Below are 20,774 nucleotides of genomic sequence, written 5' to 3' on the forward strand. Positions count from 1 at the left end.
AAAAAAAAAAACCAAAAAAGCCTCCTTCATTACTACTAGATCCACTACCAGTACCACTACCACTACCGTTGTCCCCCTGTCATCAGTTATAGTCGCCGGCCTCCCCCCACCCCTGGCCCCAACATCCCTAAAAGACCCCCCGCAGCTTGCCCAAGCATTTGATGCCCTCCTCCCCTGATTCCTAATGATTCCTTGGACAATTTGGAATGTTCGAGGTCTTAACTCCTCAACAAAGCAAGTTGAAATCAGAACCCATATTCGCTCCTCGCAGTCTAATCTTTGTTATCTTTTGGAAACCCATGTATTGGAGGCTAACACCTCCCGGAATTCCTCATTGATTGCCCCTCCCGGTCCTTTCATTCCAACTACCTCCACAATCCTAATGGAAGGATATGGATCCTTTGGGACCCCTCCTTCCTGTCCATCTCTTGCCTAGTCTCCTCTGCCCAAGTCATCCATATCTCCATCTCTCACCACTCTGGTTCCTTCATCTGCCTTCTCTCTATCATTTATGCTCACAATAGGGCTTCCCTCAAGCTCCCCCTTTGGTCTGACCTACCATCATTTGCCCCTTCCTCGGGCCCCAGGCCTTGGGGAATTACTAGAGACTTCAATGTAATCCGTTACAGTCACGAAAAATATGGGGGAAAATCCATTGATTCATAGGTTGTTAACCATCTCACTGATCTCAGATGGTCAGGAATCAAGCTTACTTGGCACAATAGAAGATCTGGCACGCATAGAGTGGCTTGTAAGCTTGACAAGGCCCTTGTTAATAAAGCTTGGTTGGATTCTTACCCTTCTTCTTATGCATGCTTTGGTCTCCCCGAGATCTCGGACCACAGTCCCATCTCAATCCATGTGCTTCCCTTTCGCTCCTTCAGTCCTAAACCTTTCAAATTCTTTGAAATATGGATCTCCCATCCCCCTTTCCATCCTCTTATCTATAGTGCCTAAAACATCCCCCAGGCACCGTGTCCTCCCTTCTTGCTTTCGCCAAAAAGCTTAAGAATGTTAAAGCCACCTTAAAGATTTGGAATTCCTCCACCTTTGGGAATATCTCTTCTCGGGTCTCCGAGGGGTCAGGGACAAACTCCACTCCATTCAATCCAGGATCCAGCTTGATCTTCTCAATCCTGCCCTGGCTGAGGAAGAAAAAGTAGCTATGGCCGATCTCTCCTTGCTCCTGGACCAAAAAGAAAGCTTCCTTCGCCAAAAATCCCGCATCAATTGGCTTGAATTGGGAGACTAACTCGGCTTCCACCGCTCTCTCAAAGCTAGGAATAATGCCAACGCCTTTCCTAAGCTCATCTCTCCTCCTCTGGGATTGAGCTCTTTTCCCCTTATCTCATCAAGTCTGAAGCAATCTCTCACTTCCAGAGGCTCTTCAACCTCACCCCTACGCAGTCTCTCACTTCCAGAGGCTCTTCAACCTCACCCTTACGCCTCCCCCCCATCCACCCCAATCTCCTCAACAAGTTTATACCTGATGATCATTCCCCTTCCTCTAGTCCATTGCCAAAGAGGAGGAAATCCTATCGGCCATCCTCTCCCATAAGGTTAAACGAGGCCCCTAGCCCAGATGGCTTCAGTATGGGATTTTTCTCCGCCTGCTGGAATACTATTCATAATTACCTCATCCTAGTGGTACGTAGTTTCTTCTACAACCCTAACCAAATTTGTGGGGTAAACCACACCTTCCTCTGTCACATCCCCAAAAAGGAAGGTGTGGTTTCCATGAATGACTTCAGACCCATTTCTCTTTGTAACCTCTACAAATTCATTGCTAAAATCCTGACCAACAGGATTCAAAAAGTCATCAACTCTCTTGTCAATCCTAACCAATCCGCCTTCATCGCTAGTATAAATAAGCATTTCATATAACATTATCCTCCGTCACGAGATTGTTTATGGCTTCGACCGCAAGTCTCATTCTCCTGCTACCCTCCTTAAGATAGACATCCATAAAGCGTTTGACATGATCAATTGGGACTTTGTTATCAATGTTTTTCTCCAAATGTCCTTTCTGGCCTCTTTTGTTCACTTGATCCGTTCTTGCATCTCCTCCCCTCGCTTCTCTGCCTTAGTGAATGGAAGCCCGACCGACTACTTCCCCTCGGGGCGTGGAATCCGCCAAGGATGCCCCTCCACTTCTCCCTTTTCTTGGAAGTCCTTTCCCGCTTTATCCAATCAGCCACTAATCTCCATCTCCTCTCTCCCATCCAGAAATGCAAATCCCTTCTCTCTCATTTGGCTGTTGCTAATGATATCATGATTTTCACCAAAGTTGATCCTCTTTCCATCACCACTATCATATCCACCCTCCACTCCTTCGAATCCCTTACGGGTCTCAAAATCAATCTCCTTAAGTCCAATATCTTTCTCCGGTATCACCCTTGAGGCCCAAGCCACTCTTTCTGGTATCCCACTAGGTTCCTTGCCGGTTAGATACTTGGGCTCCCGCTCATTACCATCAGGCTTACTTCCCACCATTATGCCCCTTTGCTCGACCATCTCAGGAAAAAGCTCTAGCTCTGGAAGGGAAAACTCCTTTCCTTTGCCAGCCGTCTAGCCTTAATTAGATCAGTCCTCCAGTCCATGTATCTTTATTGGTCCGGCATCCTCCCTGCCTCTGTCATTAAGTCTTTTAAGGGCCTTCTCTGCTCCCTCCTCTAGAAGGGCTCTGATTCCTCCAAATTCCTTCGGCCTCTTAGCTGGAAGAAGATTTGCCTTCTTAAATCTGAAGGAGGGTTAGGAATCAGGAGAATCAAAGACGTTCGGCGGGAGTCCTCAAGCTTATCCGGAAAATTGTATCCAAGCATAAAAGCATCTGGGTTGACTGGATCCTCTCTCGTTTACTCAAGCATAACACCCCTTAGGCAGCCCCTTCCATTTCTGATGCTTTGGATTTGGAGAAAAATCCTTGAGCATAGGCCCCTGGCCCTTTCTGCCATTTCCAATGGGAAATGGTCAGCCAACATCTTTGTGGAAGGAAGGACCCCTGGCATCCTTCGGGCATTCTGTCTCATTTGGTATCCCCCAGAGTCATTTCCTCTTCTGGTCTTCATGCCAATGCTTTGGTCTCTTCTATTCTATCTCCTAGTGGTTGGTCTCCTCCCTCCTCTTCCCCCTCCTCTGCTTGATCTCTGGTCCTCCCTCCCCCCTCTTCACCCAGGACATAGAGGAAGAGAAGACCATTATAAATGGCTCCCCTCTTCGAATGGGATATTCTCCTTTGCCTCTACTTAGTCCTTAGTCCGAACCCCTTCCTCGACAGTTCCCTGGCATAAGCTGGTCTGGTTTTAAGGTCACATTCCCTACTAGAGTTTCACTCTATGGCATTACCTATCCAATTGTCCCTTTTGATAGGGAAAGTAATTGGATAGACATGACCTTCTCAGGTTCTTCCATTTGTGACACCATTGGCAAATTGGCCTTTCGTGCTACTATCAACCATCTCTGGATGGAACGCAACATTCGTAGATGGACCCCCAAATCTCGATCTCTGGATAAGATTTGGAAAGCTATCTTCTTTGATGTTGCTTCCAAAGCCCATGCCCTCCTAGCTCTTCATAACCATCCTGTTCCTAAATCCCCCAAAAACTCCCACATCATTACTTTTTGGAACTTGCAGGTTAACCTCATCCATCCCTCTTGACAGCTTTGTGACCTCTCTCCCCCCCCCCTACTTTGGTTGGTCCGTGATGGTTAGGGTTTATAGTTTTGTTTTTAGTTCCCCTTCACTTGTTGGCTTAAGCCTCCCTCACCCCCCCGCCTTCATCCAAAAAAAAAAAACTATGCTTCCTTTACAAGATTTTGAGTACCATCAGTATCCTCCTGGTATCCATTTGCAATGTTTATCAGATGAATATTTATATACCAATTTTAAAACCAATGAGGAATAGTATGCATTAGAAAGCATCCAAACTCTAGATTGTACAAGACTATCCTCGTAGAAATTTTTATTCTTGAAGAAAAAAATTCAAGATAAACTAACCTCTCAAAACAATTGAAAACAATTATAGCCAATACATGTTCATTGTTAATTGAAATGCAAGATAATTACCCCAATATGACAAGCCATCAATAAATAATAAAAGCATGTCATGATCACAATTAACACCACAATATGAGTTACAAAGTTACAACTTACTGGACGTGATACCAATGAAAATCACCTCAATAAAAGAAAAGAAGCATGTCAACCACTTTATAGAAGTCCCACTTACTTGTATGCAGGGATCCACACATCAGGATTGTTAGATGTGGTGAATAAAACAAACATTTGATATAGGGTGGCATCATAGGAATAAAATACTGTCTTTCCCTGCTGAGTATCTTCAAATATGATATATGCTAACCAACTGGAGAATAAAAGAAACAAAAGTCCAAGAGCCTGTAAGAAATTAAAACGAAGTCAACACCAAGTAGACATCGTAACACAACTAAACATATCTATACATGTAAACTTATAATGCAACAGCCAAAAAAACTAACTAGTTCTGCTCAAAAGCCTCTATAAGGAAAAAGGTAGAAATTGTTCTCACAGCTGCCATGAGGAAAGATGTCTCTACAGTTCCACCATTTTTAAACCACATGGAAGACTCACCTTGTCAATCTGACCATAGGTAGTTAACACAGCCTTTGAATTTTCCACTTGTCTAATTCCATTGATTACTGCAACTATATTGCCCAGGCCCACAATCTAGTTGATTTTTTCTCATGTATTATCATCCATGGAATCCATAAATGGTTGACAACTTGATGTGGCAATTATTGCCATTAGGCAGATAGCGGACCATGTAAATTCACCATCTTCCATATTTCGAAGCCAAAGTCAATCGTCGCAGATAGTGGACCATGTATATTGGCCATCTTCCATATTTCAAAGCTAAAATCAATCATATGGTCCCCATGTATTGAATCTTATCCCTTCCCTTCTGTACCTTGACCTAAATGAACCTATTGATTGTGCTAGTGGTGTAAAGCTTGTGGGATGAAACTTGCTACATCAATCAAGGATGACATGGACAGTAGTCAACCAATTCATCATCCAACTAAGTTGCCATATTGCAGCTTTTTTGGGCCCTGTGGAGGAGCATATCTTAACAAACCATTAAGGAGACATTTTCCCTAAAATATATGTTCCATGCAAAGTCGTGGAATTACTAAAAATACTTTAACAAGACATAGAATAGAGCTAACTAATAGAACAATAGCACTATAGTGAAAGTTTAAGTGTATAACGACCAAGTTACCAGGACATTGAGGTACTTGTCCATCATGCCAGCCAACGTGACGATGCATGCTCGTAATTCCCTGTGTCCAAAACAAATAAAATATAAGCAAAAAAAATATCAAGTTGATGACGACTGAATAAGGGACTTTTGTCCATAATGTTGTCCAATTACACAATTCCCACCATTTTTCCAGGTCTTAAATTTTACAAATCAAATCAAGCAAACACTAAAATCAAGAGTAAGTACCATAACACCGTATACTAACATAGATGTGTTGTAGGCAGTCAAAACAAGGAGAACACTACTAAACGCAGGACAGAATCACAGTAATACTAGTTTTAAAAAAATAATAGAAATAAAATATAAAAAAAGAAGAAGAAGTTGAGATAACTCAAAAACTAATGGTCAGTTGGGGCTGAAATTAGAGCCTGATTAGACCTCTCAATAGGTTTTCAAGCCAGCCAAATATCAAGCTGATTCACTGGTTGGATCAGCTTGGAACAGTATAGAACAGAAAATAGAAACTCTAGTAAAACAGGATTTAGTAACTTCTAAGACCAATGATACCTCAAAATCCGTGGGTCAGAGAATCTCCAAGTCTAATAGAATGTAGGTGGGACAGAGAAGCAAATAATATCAGAAAATAGGCCAATCTAATGACAGGATTGGCTAGAACAAAGACACAAAATCCTGCAACCAAAAATAGGTTAGTACAGCAACAATAGACTTACAACTGAAGATGAACATTGCAGAACAGTGAATAAATAACGATAGAACAACCAGCAGAATAGAAGCGAATGGAGGGAATAAAAAGTGAGAAACCAGACCCAATCTAGGAACCGATGGCTATTAGAACACAACCCAAACCAGAAATTAGAACTTGAAGAATTCCGTGCTGCAAGCTGTAAAACTCTTCAAACTTCAGACTACAGTTCTCATAACAGTGAAGGACTCCCACGACAGTGAATCAGCAGACAAGGAATAAAAGAGGAAAGAAAGAAAAGAAGAGAAGGGGGCTATGGTCGGGTTTCACCACCCACTATTCCAAGGTTTCACAACCTTGGTTGCTGCTACTTCACGATAGTGAAGAAGACTCAATATGCTTTGCTAAAATCGTGGGAGGGGTCTCCCTTCTCTTCAATTTATTAACTTGAATAAATGAAGTACAAAAATAGAAACCTTGGGTACCAAGTAGTAGCATACAATCAAATAAAAAAGAAACCCTTGGCTATCAAGTAGCCTACAATCAAAATACAAACTTCATAGGAAATCTAATGATTTAAACCAAAGAGGAAAAAGATAACATTAAAATAGAAACTATAAAAGTAGAAATTTGCAACATGGGACCACAAGTTTTGTTGTCCAAAATCTCCACCAACTGGATGGATATGGCCCATTAGAAAAGAAAATATGGGCCTCAATGTAATGTAACTGATGGCATGTGATGGGCTTAAGTTAAAACCCAAAGGCCCAAGTGTTGGCCTAAACACAACTTAAACTGATGGCCGGATTAGGACTTGACTGGGCTGGTTATAACTTCAACCAGTGGGCCTCAACTTCTTCCTACACTGGTATACCCTCAGCTCCGCATCAAACGTTAATTACAACATACTAAATCAATTTTTATAAGGTCCACATTACCAAGAAAAAAGCAGCATTCTAAACTAATTTGGAAGATTTTATCATTAATCTGCAAATTAAAACAGTCAAATTTTGCATTTTTTACAACTCATTTTTTCTAGAATGTAAGCTCAGAGAACAAAAGTTGAATGTAATAAGAAAATTAAGCCACAGAGACCTTTCATTCAAAAAAAAAAAAAATTTTTCCATCAATAACAGGAACTCCATTAAAGAGGGATCAGAGGGTTAGAGGAGTTCAATCTCAAATTGTACAAAGATGAATATTGAAGAGGAAGACTTGGAACAGAATTAATGAGTTTGAAGATCTTCATTCAATCAGCTTATAACATAAGGTGAGAAAATGGATACAATGAATATTGTACAGCAATACTTTCACTTAGAGAACATTACAGGTTCCAAAAGTGCACCAATAAGCTTATGAAGGAAGAAAATATATAGCTTAAGAGTCTACCTAATATTCAAAACAAAAAATAGGACACGAATATATGGAGCAACCCTCAATGGTAGAGAATCTAAGGGTACTGGAGATATGTAGAGAGCATAAACAAATAAATCAGCCACCAAAACTAACAGAAAAGTAACCTGCAAAAACAGAAAGAAAATGCATCAATGAATTGAATCCAGGGGAGGTGCATGCAAATAAAAATAAGGGTGTTTCTAACATTTAATAAGCCCAGTGACTGATAAGCATTCACGACCTGCCACGAGGTACATGGGTAGACCCATTTGATAGAGGACATCACCAGCAGATAAATTTCAGGCTCAAATGAGGAGGTAAGGCTGCATACATTCTCCCCGCTCAGACCCTGCACTGGGTTGCTCTTTTTTTATTCAGAAATTGTTAAAATGACACAACAGGGTAATGAATATGAAATCCAGGATGCCAATGTCATTAATTTTTTAACTTTGGGTTCAACTATGAGACGCTTACTCTGCTAATTTAGGGCTAAAATTTACCCAATCAAAAGGGTGTAGGGTCCTCTATCACATAGACCCATTCATGTACTATCTCACTTGACAGGTCATAGACGGTCAAGATTCACTATGCCTAGTGAATGTTAGATCATCCAATAACAGGACACAATTAACATTGTTAAATAAAGGCATGGTCAAAGAAGTTAAATGACTTAAAGGAGAAGAAAAGAAAATGTATCCAATGATTCACCTGAGAGAGAGAGAGAGAGAGAGAGAGGGAGATTTAAAAAGATATACAGAACTGTCTATCTAAAAATCCTTCACGGAAATATAGTTTCAACTCCTCACCAGCTTTACAACATTAAACAACTTTGATACACTTAACAATGTTAAAGTTTAAACCATCATGCTATAATATTTCTCTAACATGAACTTCATGCATAATAGATATGAAATGGATCCATAACTTTTAAGCTTTTAGACTTTTACTAGATGGAAAATGGCATCAGGGCAAGCATCATAGTCAGATAGTCTAGTCAGAGAAAGAACCCACTTTTGTGCCTGCTCTGCCGATGAGAAAATAACCAACATCATATCTAGCTGTCCGTGGTCAACGGTAAAAAACTGCATAGGCATTTCCAACATACTATATGTACAACTGGTGAGAAGTAGAAGCTGAGAGACCTTTCCAAGTGACCTGATCAATGTCTGGAGTGAAATTTGCACTCAGAAATACTTCTAGCATTTCTGATTTGTCCTTGGTGGTTCTCTTATGTTAAAGGAAGGCCCAAGATCAAAATTGAGCAGGATCTATCTAATCTGTGGAAGTAAATCGGGCAGGCCACTGGATTTTTCTATTAGGGAGGCAGGAACCGGCAGAGGCTGACAACTCATTTGAGTGTCAAGGGAAAGAGAGTACCTATCTATGCAGCATTGTTTGCACACAGTGTTTTGTATCACTAGAAATTTTTGTTAGAAGTTCATGGAGTAAGGTATTACGGATACTTTCTTAAATAAGGTTGAATTTTTTTCCTCCGTAGGTATTCTTATGTTCATGTGGGGGCATTGATGTTTCTCTTCCCAAGCATTCTTGTGTATTTTTCTTCTTCTACTACTACTACTCTTGATGTAGATTGATTGACAAAGCCCAGCCAAGCCATTTCTTACCCATCGGTTCATGGGTGTTCAGGTCCATACGTCGACAAATATTTGGGCCCATATTCTGTTATAATTAGGGCATCATATCTCGCAGTCTTCACCTTTCTTTCTTGTTATTTATGCGATTGGGTTAGTGGTTTTGGGTTCGGATTGGTGAATTGGATTTCGAATTTTGCGGTGGTAGTGGTGGCCTCAGCCGATTCCGATCAGATTGATTGCCGATCCGATACGATTCCTCGTTCCATGGTTATAATTGAGGCCCCCCTATGTAACCATCAACTAGTTGTTGGACAAGGAGATGTATTGACAGCTTTTAGTGGGTCACATCCTTGACTTGCATGGAGGAGAATTGGAAGAAGATTTAACAGATTTGGTGGGGCATAGCCTAACATGTGACATTTTATTGAGTGGTTGCCGGCTTGCCTGTGGCGCAATTGTTAAGTTGCACTATTGCAACATGTTGGTCACAGATTTGAAACTTGGAAACAGACTCTCCTCAAAGCAGGTGGTAAGGCTGCGTACATGCTACACTAACGGGAGCCTTGTGCACTGGGTTGCTCTTTTCACTGGCTTGCATGGGTGAAAATCCTTCAAGAAGATCATAATTGTTTTTAGTTTCTATTTTAGGAGTTATTCAGTTTTATTTTTTTGTATCTAGATTTAAGAAAATAGATTAGTTTCTATTCTTTTTCAAGTAGTTAATAGGTAGATTTTATTTAGTTCCAGTTTGTATTACTATTCCCTTGGCCAACAATTTAATTGTTATCATGAGGAGTTACTATTTCAGTTTCTATTTTTGTAGCAGTAAGTTTTTATTAATAAACAAGAGGGGCTGTTAGAGCTCCTAATGATTTGAGAAATTTTAAAAAAGAAGCTTTGCTTTGTGCTATGTGATTCAGCTTTGGTGAGAAGTCAATAGTGAGATAACAAGGTGACAGACCAAAGCCATAGGTGAGAAGCTTGGTCCTATCCCTTCCCTTCTTCCCTCTCTTCTTCCCCTTCAATCCTTTTGTTTCTATTTTTAATATTAGGCAACAACCTGTTATCTGAGAACGAACTGAATCACTGTTCTCCATCATTGTGCTGCTGGGAGAGACCTAAAATACTGTACAATCAAGTGTCACAGAAGCTGAAACATTGTAGGCACAATTTCTCCTCTACAAATCTGCTAATTGGGTGTCTTCGGCAGCCAGACTTCAACCTCAAGAAATTTCAGATCCAACCCTCATATTCAGTCTAGATTTACAGGATTTAATTGCCATTCCAGCTTTTAAATTGTTATACTTGAATTAAATGTGTTCTAGTACTAAATATTGTGTGGAATAGCCTAAAGTAGGGATTGTATATAGCGCAGACTGCCAACCTAGGATCCGAATTCAAACTACCAATTTGGGTGTGATTTTTAAAATTCTAATGGTTTTACTATGTTTATAAGACCTAAAATAGTAAAACAGTTAACTTTCACTATTGCAACCTGTTGGTCACAGGTTCAAAACTTGGAAATAGCCTCTTTTGCGAAGCAGGGGGTAAGGCTGCGTACACCCTTGCCCCTCCCAAACCTTGCAGTAGCAGGAGCCTCGTGCACTAGGTTGCTCTTTTTTTATTTTTACAAGGCCTAAAATAGGTTGTCCTACAAGTTTCAAGACCCAACTTGGCCATATGGACCCCGAAACTTCCTGGAAAAAATACACGGTTTCAGGGCTAACCGAAACCTCGAACCATGCTTCTATTCTGATCAGAGCCTCATTACTCATTGATGTTGGAGGAGAAGAAATTTTTAACATAAGCATAAGCTTCTATAGACACAAACCTTTGTCTTGCCAATGTTCATAAGACCAACTGAAATTTTCATGCACAACTCCATTAGAAAACAAGAATCCATTTTAGAAGTATATGCAACAATATCTTCATCTTGAAATTAGATAGCACCTACCTTCAATTTGTTCAAAGGGTTCCTCCAATAAAGAGATACTCCCTCATAAGAAATTGGAAATAAGGTATGCATGACTAGTATGAGGAGAGTTATGACCTGCAAAAGACACCGACTTATGTAAACTGCATATACGCACAGATGATATAGATGTGATCCTGTGACAAGAGTAGCAACAAAACAAAAGAAAAAGAAATCTACTAATATGAAGGACTCGTTACCAAAGTTATGATGAAAAACTTGAAGCATATATAGTCTACAAGCCAAGTGGTCCAAAGTCCTCATACCATCCTATTCATCACATAAAAAGGGCACCAGATTCCAATTTAACTAGCATCCCAAGTCCATAGTTACAACTTACAACTACCACAGTTGTCAAGGCATTGCCTAGGGGGTGCGTCTTGGACACCTTGTTGATGCCGCCTTGTGCATCCAGGCCCCCTCCGACGCCTAGGGCCAACTAGATGCTGTGACAATTATGACAACTACATATGCCGCACATAAAGTCAAATATAAATTCTGGTTTGGATTTTGCATAATTGGATAAATAATGTTGATAAAACTATGACACGTCCCCCTCAGCTGTGGAAAACTATACCATTCATTGCACACAACACTGGCCCTTATACACAGCCAAAAAATGTGTATAAATAGAAGGGGATGATCACTAGAAAACCCCCCCCCCTTTTTTTTTGGATAAATAAATAAATTCATTATCAAGAAGAAGAATATACAAAGAAGAGAGGGGAGGAGACAAAGCCCAAAGGGAACCTCAAAGACGGCCCAGCTAAAGGAAAGGGACATCAAGGGGGGTTGATAGTGGAGGGGGGAGCCCTTGGGGAGCTAGAAGCCTTGAGATGCCGGATGCATCCAATCTTGGAGCTAAACTTGTCAAAAGAACAGGAGTTGGATGTCCATCTACGAAGATTACGCTCCATCCAAAGATTTCCTGGGAGAAAGAGTGACCTTCGTCATCGAGGATTTTAATCATGGCTAGAGGGATGGTGCCAGGCTACCAGCAGCAATCTCAACGTAAATGCGGGCAAAGGAGAGTCCGTCCATCGTCTTGGTGCGAAGAAAAGTGAAGAGGGAAAGAGGGAAGAGCAATCCATATGGGAATGGAGTGATAGTTAATCTCGTTGAGAATGAGGTACTTGTCCTATTTTTGGAGGAAAATGGGTTTTCTTCCCACCTTTCAGGGGCCAGCTTCGAGGGCTGTAGCTATCATTTTCATAAAAGAAATCGAACACTAAAATTCCATTGTCAAGTACATAGGAAGCAAGTCTACCACGGATTCCCCATTGTTTAGTAAGGGATGATTTTACAATGTTGAAGGGGGGACATCTGCGAAGAAAGTGGCCAATGACATAGTTCTTCCATCTAGAGATTTCCAGTTCTAGGACCCCCAAGGGCAGATACCAACAGGGATGTTGTCGATGACAGTGCAGGGGACAAAGTGGAGAGCATGACCCACCGAGGAGGAAGGGGGGACAGAGGAGGAGGTGATGATTTGGTTCCATGGTTTGGAGATGGTAGAGGTAAGGGGGAGAGGTGGAGGAATAGGAGAAGGGGACGGAGGAGGAGCATAAGGGTGGAGGGAGGAGGAAAGGGTGACGAGAGGTTCAACGAGAAGGTTTCCGACGGCAGAGGTCGTCGACGAGGGGAGGTCGGTCGGTCATGGGAGCTAGGCATGTTCTAATTTTCACAAGAAAAACCCTTATTGTGGCTTCAAATGAGATTCCCGGAAAAAGAGGCAAGTTAGTTTTCCTGCACAATATAATGGATCCCGATAGCACAGGACCCATAGGGCCCATGTTGCTCAGATAGAAATATACTAAAATGATAGAAACATTTCAAAGTTGCAGCCTCTACATCATTAGAAGTTTGGAACCCACAAGAATATCAAACCACAGGTAGCAAGCAATTGGATATCGTCCATGCATAAAGGTTGGAAAACTCATAGAAATATATATATATATATATCAGGTCCCTTACCGAGAAAATAACAAAACATATATTTACCTTGAGGGGGGGAAAAAAGTAACATTAACAAAATAAAACCCCTCCTTAAATTTGACCTCTAGGTCCAAAGGTTGACAAAACCACATTGGCAAAGGCAGCATATCACCAAACGACAATCAAAGTTATGAATTTGATGGATCATATTTAAAAGAGCACCTTCTATGCATCAATACCAAGTGGATATATGATAATCAATGACAAATCATCTAAGAAGCATTCATGTACTCAGTAGGATCAATCATATTAACCTCATAAGAAAGAGACTCAGCACCAGTTAAGTACGGCAACTGCCCAAGGAAGAAGTATTCTCTGTTATTGCAAGAATTTGGACCATACTTGGCACACCATAAAGGTTTCTGCAAAAATAAGTTGGGGAAACTAAATTAATTAGCCGTAGAAAGGAATAAGTTACATGAAATTGACTGCAAAACCAAAAATTAAGGAAAAAAATACTCATCCAGGAGAAGGGCATTCATGAACATTAGTCCACGCATAAGAAATATAAAGAACAATAAATCCAACAGAAAACTTCAGCTATCCTTCGACTTTCCCACCACACCAGTACTAGTGCAGTTAACAAAAAGCAACAACAGATGGGAGTATAGGAGCAGGACTGGTAGAACAGAACTGAGGGGCACCCACATTTTGCCATGCCTCATATTTCAGATGATCAGGGCCCGACCATAAATGGTCCCTCAGCCCACCCTCTCTTAAAGTATATACCTCTTCCAGAAAATGAGCAGAGAACTATTCCACCCATCTTTTGAAAGAAGGTTGCGGGGTAGGGAGAGGCAGCTCTTTGCTACCATTCTCATTTACCTCTATAAAAGCTTCAGCTCTGAGTGGTTGGTACAGCCCTCTTAACACATTTCATTTAACATAGTTTATGTTGCTGATAAAAATTAAAATAAAATATTGAAACTATAGCCAGTTTTAGGGATTTACATTTTTCTGTTTCCCCCTCTAAGCGACCCAAGGTATTGGGAGGGGGGGGGCCTGGATGTCCAGGCAACACCAAGAAGGTGACTAGGCAGCGCCTACATGCCCAAGGCGGTCGTCCAACAAGGGGCAACTGGACGCTAGGCGACACTTTGACAACTATGGTTGTTACATGTCGGAAATTAGACAATCAGAGGCTAAGCACTGGAATAGTTGAGCATCTGGATGCACCACATCCTCAGGTGAGACCCAAAACTTTCTTTCTTTAGATGTGCATCCAAAAAAAATGTGTTATGGTGCTCCAGACTGTTATATGGGTCCTGGAACTCAGGTAGATGTTTCCATAGGAGAGACTGCTATTCAAAATCCAACTGACCTCTAAGAAATTCAGCACTATCAGGGCAAAAAGATTAAGAGACCAGAGGAAATCAAATTGAATAAAGATGAAGTAGAACTTTGCTGCACGTTCAAATCTTGATTCATCAAGAACTTCCTCAGGTATACCAATACCATCTTCTGCCTGAAAAGTGAAATTTCAAAAATCAATCAAGAATCAAACAACAATGCACCAAAACCAACTGCAAATACTAATTGATCATGACTTGATAAATTAAACTTATGAAATTTTCACAGCCATTAATTAAAGAACACTGGCAGCAAAAAAATAAGAATTTAGAGAATTTCAGAAGTTCCAAAGTTCTCCAGTCCCCAAAAAAAGGAAAAAAAAATCTGTCAATTGACTATCATATCCATTGAGTAGAACTAACATAGAATCTCCAGGGTTGAGCAAACCAAAATTCACATCCATTTCTAGAAAAATAAACAAAAACAAACTCCATAAAAATGTTACAATTAGTCAACAAAGTGCAGTCTCTATATAATTAAGCATAGATTTCCATAAAATTCAAGTCCAAAAGAGAAAAAGATGGACCCTCAGCCTTGTCATGAAACAAAACACAGACACTCAAAGCAAATCGAAGGATTTCATATAGTATTCATTGGAGTGGGGGGTGAAGATTCCTTTACAGTATGAAAACATTAAACGTTGTCAAATTCTTAGTCCATCACCGATGGATTCCAAAATCAGCAAACAAATACCCATGTCTAGAGAGCAAAGATAGTAGAATATGATATTCCTTAATTGCACCCAAAACGGATGGAGATGAACAATAAAGAGAACTAGGCCCCACTGAGCAACCTGGAGGGAATGATACTTCCAAAAATACATTTTGTATACATTTTAACAAAATGAAACTCTCATGTCCTCACACTTTGCCTATAAACCTACACAAGACAGATATTGCGTTTAACAAACTGAAGCTTCAATCTCTTGACAGCAGACCCGGCTTTTTATAGCTCAGCTTTTCCGATAAAGAATAAGACCTCTCCTCAAAGACAGAATTGCTCCATTTATGACAGTTAGAGAAGTATAGGCTGCAAAAGTGATCTGAGAGAGAGAAATCAAGACACTGTTACAAGCCAGGTATTTTTGCTTGTCTAAGTCACTTGGTACTTTTTAGAGCTGATACTTTATCATTAAGGTCTAATAGGTAGTACATGTCGTATAAGGGCTTTGCATTAGGTTTAATAGGTTAAGAATTATATCAGATGTTTTATGTTATGGGTATTCTAGTGTGTTAAAGAGAGTTACATTGTTGTTTCTAGAGTCTCACTAGAGGTACTTTGGGTATTTGGAGTTTAGAGTTCAACATCTAAAGGCCCACACCGCCTACTGGCCCTACCCAAATGGAATGAACAAAAACAAGTTTTTTCTCAAGCTTTGAGCAATTACCGTGTAGAGTGACAGCTCCCCTTGAAGCTCCTTCTTTCTTCTTTCTGTTCCTACTACATAGATTCTTCAACCTCAAAAGCAGCCATCTTTTCCACTATTAATCTCTATTGAACCCTCACCAAAACACAGTCCTAGCCTACCCAGGCTCCCAGCCTTCCATTCACCACCATTCCCTTTAAATGCTGACCCCTAATTTAACCCTTAAACCTAATTTTCCCTTTGCTCCTTACACTTTCCAAAACCAAGATGGCAAGATTTCTTTCCTCCTAATTGATGCAGTTGCACGATGAACTTAGAAAAAAAAAATCTTTTGATTTGATTCTCTTTGGATTTAGAAACAATTTCTTTTGTATTAGTTAGCTCCTAATTTTATATTAATTTCCATTTTAAATTAGTTACCATTTTGATACTTTGAGTTTTCTTTTATAAGCCATGTAATTCACTAGTAAGATTTAGATTTGAAATTGGATGTTTGCTTGGCTGAAGCTTTGGCTGCCATGACTCTCTCTTTTCTGATTTTTTTTCTCTTCTTCTTTCCCCTTGTTCTTGTTCTCCTTCTTTTCATTCTCTCTAATGCTGGCCGAGCCCCTGTTTCTGGGCTACAGTTTCAGCACCAAACAAGGAATCGATCTCTCTTAGCTTTGATCTGTTGGAGCTGAAATTTTTGTGCGAAGATTGCTCTTCCCTAAGAGATCAAAAACCCCAAAACTCTGGTTCTGGAAATCCCTCTCATCACAGGGCAGAGTTTCACTTGCAGGTCTGGACAACAAGATGTCACCGTAGAGCTCAGTTTCAGTAGCCTGGAACCCCTGCATTGCTTGTTGCCTAAAGAGACTTTTGATGGTTTTAGTAGGGCTGTGAGTTGCGACCTCTCCTTTGAAATTTCAGCCCAAACCGAGCTCTTTTGATGAAGCTCCATCGATCTGAATCCTCCCACCTCTTCCGCCCCTGTTCTGATCTAAGGTAGAAGATAACACAATCGTGAGTTGACCCTTTTCTGTCTTTTAAGTCTGATTTACCATTATGCCCTTCTTTTGGTCTCTAATTATCTCATATCCCTATTCTTATTTCACTTCCTAGTTTACCCCTTCAAATAATCATTAATTCCCTTTAAGTCCTATCTCCCAAATAGCTCATTAACTAATTCTGGTTATTTACAATTCTGCCACTCCCTTTATAACTCTTAATTACAATTCTGCCATTTAGTTGAAGCTTCATTTCAATACAATTGTTATTGGGTGTTGCCTTTGTTTTATTGAGTGTTTAAGTGGGCCCTAAGCGATCCGATTCCTATTCTTGGGATCCGGATCCGGATCCGGATCTGCATCAAGTGGTATCAGAGCGAAATTTCCTGTCTTCTCTAACCATGACAGGTCACATCACCAATGCTGAGTTGAACAAATTGTATCGTGAGTTAGCCGAGAACCAACAGAATACTGATGCTAGGCTTGAGAGGACTGAAGCCAAGTTTGATAAGTTTATGGAAGAAATTATTGCCTGTATGAAGAGGTCCGACAAGCGAGCTGAAGAAGGATCCTCTACATTACCTCCTCAGCTCAACACTTTACGGATCGAAGACACACCTCAGAGGCAGCAACTTGATCCAGTTGTTCTCCAGGATGTTACCAGGCAATTTTTTGACAGAGATTATGGCATCAAAGTTGAGGTTTCCAAGTTCAGTGGTGAAAAGGGACCTGAGGAATTTTTTAACTGGCTTACCAAAGTGGAGAGAATTTTTGCATATAAATCTCTTCCAAACGTGAAGAAGTGTGAGCTCATCATCACCAAGTTTATTGGGTATGCATGTTCATGGTAGGATGATGTACTACATGCAAGGTTTGTCAAAAGACTTGGACCCGTTACTAATTGGGAGGTCATGAAGCAGATCCAGACTGAAAAATTTGTTCCTTTTAATTATGAAAAGGTAGTGTTCCATAAATTACTTAACTTGCAACAAGGGAACAAAGATGCGGATTCCTACACCCTCGAATTCCACAAACTGTCTTCAAGGTGTCTACTTCAGGAAACAGACCAGCAACGAGTGATGGATATATCAGTGGGTTAAGTACTGAGATTCGACTTGAGTTGGCTAACACTGATTTCAGATCTGTTGATGTGGCAGCAGCTCATGCCAAGATAGCTGAAGAGAAGTCCATTTACTGGAAGGGTATACTCAAGATTTCTTCAGTTTATAGACCTCCACCGCGTATGGAGGAAAAGAAGTTTGAAGCTCGCAGAGTTGAAGAGAAAATGTCAAAGTTCAACAAGGATATTGTTGGGGTGAAGAATATCATTTGTGGCGAGAAGGGTCACTATTCCAACAAGTGTCCCAACAGGACTCGTTCTGTGAACGTAGCAGAGAAGCAGCCGACAGAGAAGAGTGAAGATGGATCTCATTTATATCTTTATCCCCTCGAGGACGATGATATTGTCGATTGTGAAGATGAGGATGTAGAAGCTTATTCAGCTAGCCTTTCATCTTTTTCGAATAGACTAGTTGATAAGGCTCCTCTCTTCAGACAGAAGGGTACTCTCCTGCACGGCTCTGACCCTATTGATGTTCATGCAATTGTTGATACTGGGGCAGAAGAAAATTTTATATCTGCTGAAATTGTTTGAGCACACAACCTTCCACAGAAGCAGCTTTTCAAGAAGATTCACGTGCGAGGTTTTGGACCCACAGCTCTAGAGGAGGCCACTGCAGTTGTTCGAGTACACTTACAGTTTGGGCCGATACAGTACCATGTCACCTGTTTGGTCACCCCATTGGCACACTGCGACATTCTTCTAGGGCGACCTTGGCAGTGACATGCAGGCATTCTCTATGATGGCGCACGGAATACCATCAAGGTGAAGCAAGGAGGTCGTATGTACTTAATAAGGTCACACGCATTATCAGACATGCCACGTTGTCGATCGACTCCTACTCCAGTGACACGTCAGTCTACTTTCCCTCCTCTTGGTGTTATGTTCCCATCTCCTGCTTCGAGATACGTGCCACCTTATCAGTGAGCAACTAACAAGGGTATCTTAGAAGCACGACCTAACTCGACGGATTCGAGTTCTTCTAAGACCGGAAGAGCTAATGCAGTTGCACGATGAACTTAGAAAAAAAAAATCTTTTGATTTGATTTTCTTTGGATTTAGAAACAATTTCTTTTGTATTAGTTAGCTTCTAAATTTATATTAGTTTCCATTTTAAATTAGTTACCATTCTGATACTTTGAGTTTTCTTTTATAAGCCATATAATTCACTAGTAAGATTCAGATTTGAAATTTTGATTTGAAATTGGATGTTTGCTTGGCTGAAGCTTTGGCTGCCGTGACTCTCTCTTTTCTGATTTTTTTTTCTCTTCTTCTTTCCCTCTGTTTTTGTTCTCCTTCTTTTCATTCTCTCTAATGCTGGTCGAGCCCCTGTTTTTGAGCGACAGTTTCAGCACCAAATAAGGGATCGATCTCTCTTACCTTTGATCTGTTGGAGCTGAAATTTTGTGCGAAGATTGCTCTTCCCTAAGAGATCAAAACCCCCGAAACTCTGGTTCCGGAAATCCCTCTCATCACAGGGCAGAGTTTCACTTGCAGGTCTGGAAAACTAGACGTCACCGTAGAGCTCAGTTTCAGTAGCCTGGAACCCCTGCATTGCTTGTTGCCTAAGGAGACTTTTGATGGTTTTAGTAGGGCTGTGAGTTGCGACCTTTCCTTTGAAATTTCAGCCCAAACCGAGCTCTTTTGATGAAGCTCCATCAATCTGAATCCTCCCACCTCTTCCGCCCCTGTTCTGATTTAAGGTAGAAAATAACACAATCGTGAGTTGCCCCTTTTCTGTCTTTTAAGTCTGATTTACCATTATGCCCTTCTTTTGGTCTCTAATTATCTCATATCCCTATTCTTATTTCACTTTCTAGTTTACCCCTTCAAATAATCATTAATTCCTTTTACGTCCTATCTCCCAAATAGCTCATTAACTAATTCTGGTTATTTACAATTCTGCCACCCCCTTTATAACTTCAGTTTAATTACAATTCTGCCATTTAGTTGAAGCTTCATTTCAATACAATTGTTATTGGGTGTTGCCTTTGTTTTATTGAGTGTTTAAGTGGGCCCTAAGCGATCCAATTCCTATTCTTGGGACCCGGATCCGCATCAAGTGGTATCACCTAATACCACTAAACCCTATTGTTTAAGGTAAATTTGGGGCTTGATTCACTCTTTGAAGACTATTAAAATTTTAGAACCCTAGTTCTGCATCACCAACACATTCAACTTGTAAAATCCATTGTTAAGCTATTTTAGACCAGCTATAAAGCCCAACCAGATGACATAACCTCCTTACAGATTGGACCCTTTTGGTGGCCAGGAATAAAATAGAAGCAATGAGATAGTAAGAACTTTGCAGTCTTTGTAAGAGGTCAGCACATTGATCATTTTTGAAATCTATCAACTTTCTTCTAATTTTAATGGCCAAGAAGTTAAAACAAAAGTAGTTGATCAAATAATACAATCGAATGGCCAAGAGAGAGAGAGAGAGAGAGAGAGCGAACACAATCTGTGAACACTAAATGCTTTAAAAATTATTCAGAAATGGGCAACCAATTGAACTATATGTTTCTCTTACGCATATTTCTAAAGTTGAACGGATGAATCCTATATCTAGAGTAACGATCCAAAAGGAGGGGATCTAGACCATATGGATAGTGAAACCCCTTAATTAGTTACCTCAACCAAAACTTTTCAACGGTAAAAGGATCCCAACAACATTTGTGAATTGAACACTGTGAAAACCAAAATCAAACAAAACTCTCTTTAATCCCACATCTAATGAAATTAGGGACCTACACAACCTGCTAGGTTCTAGAACTCCACATAAAACCTAGGACAGTTAGCATGGGTTGTCTCATAAGAGACCACTTTCCTGGCCAGGGGCCAATGAGAATCAGAAGGAATCCCAATCTTCTCCTCCTAACTCCCAAACTCAACTATGCTCATCTCTCGCACGTCATACCATCCAGTGATATTTGACTAAAGAAATAGAAAGTGTTCAAGCAGTCAGCCATTGAAGTGTAGAATCCAATAACTAACTATCATTACCACCAATCTCCTAGAACTACCTTACCCTGTAAGGTTCAGATTCCCAGTG

The 20,774-nt window shown here is 40.5% G+C and overlaps 1 protein-coding gene across 4 annotated transcripts in view; it reads right to left on the reverse strand.

Annotated features, from left to right (window-relative positions):
• Positions 1-20,774, reverse strand: part of LOC122092726 (two pore calcium channel protein 1A) — a 111,882-nt gene that overhangs the window by 90,654 nt on the left and 454 nt on the right. For 2 of the 4 annotated variants that reach the window (XM_042662967.1, XM_042662965.1), the window contains exons 2-8: positions 14,222-14,365; positions 13,155-13,262; positions 10,888-10,983; positions 7,544-7,687; positions 7,333-7,463; positions 5,259-5,319; positions 4,230-4,396 (exon numbers count right to left, since the gene is read on the reverse strand). In XM_042662967.1, coding sequence (XP_042518901.1) covers positions 4,230-4,396; positions 5,259-5,319; positions 7,333-7,463; positions 7,544-7,687; positions 10,888-10,983; positions 13,155-13,262; positions 14,222-14,365 — 851 coding nt within the window. The remainder of the gene's footprint in view (positions 1-4,229; positions 4,397-5,258; positions 5,320-7,332; positions 7,464-7,543; positions 7,688-10,887; positions 10,984-13,154; positions 13,263-14,221; positions 14,366-20,774) is intronic. The other 2 variants (XM_042662966.1, XM_042662968.1) reach the window with 2 other exon arrangements.

Source organism: Macadamia integrifolia, chromosome 11 (genome assembly GCF_013358625.1).
Source record: "Macadamia integrifolia cultivar HAES 741 chromosome 11, SCU_Mint_v3, whole genome shotgun sequence".
Lineage (NCBI taxonomy): Eukaryota > Viridiplantae > Streptophyta > Magnoliopsida > Proteales > Proteaceae > Macadamia > Macadamia integrifolia.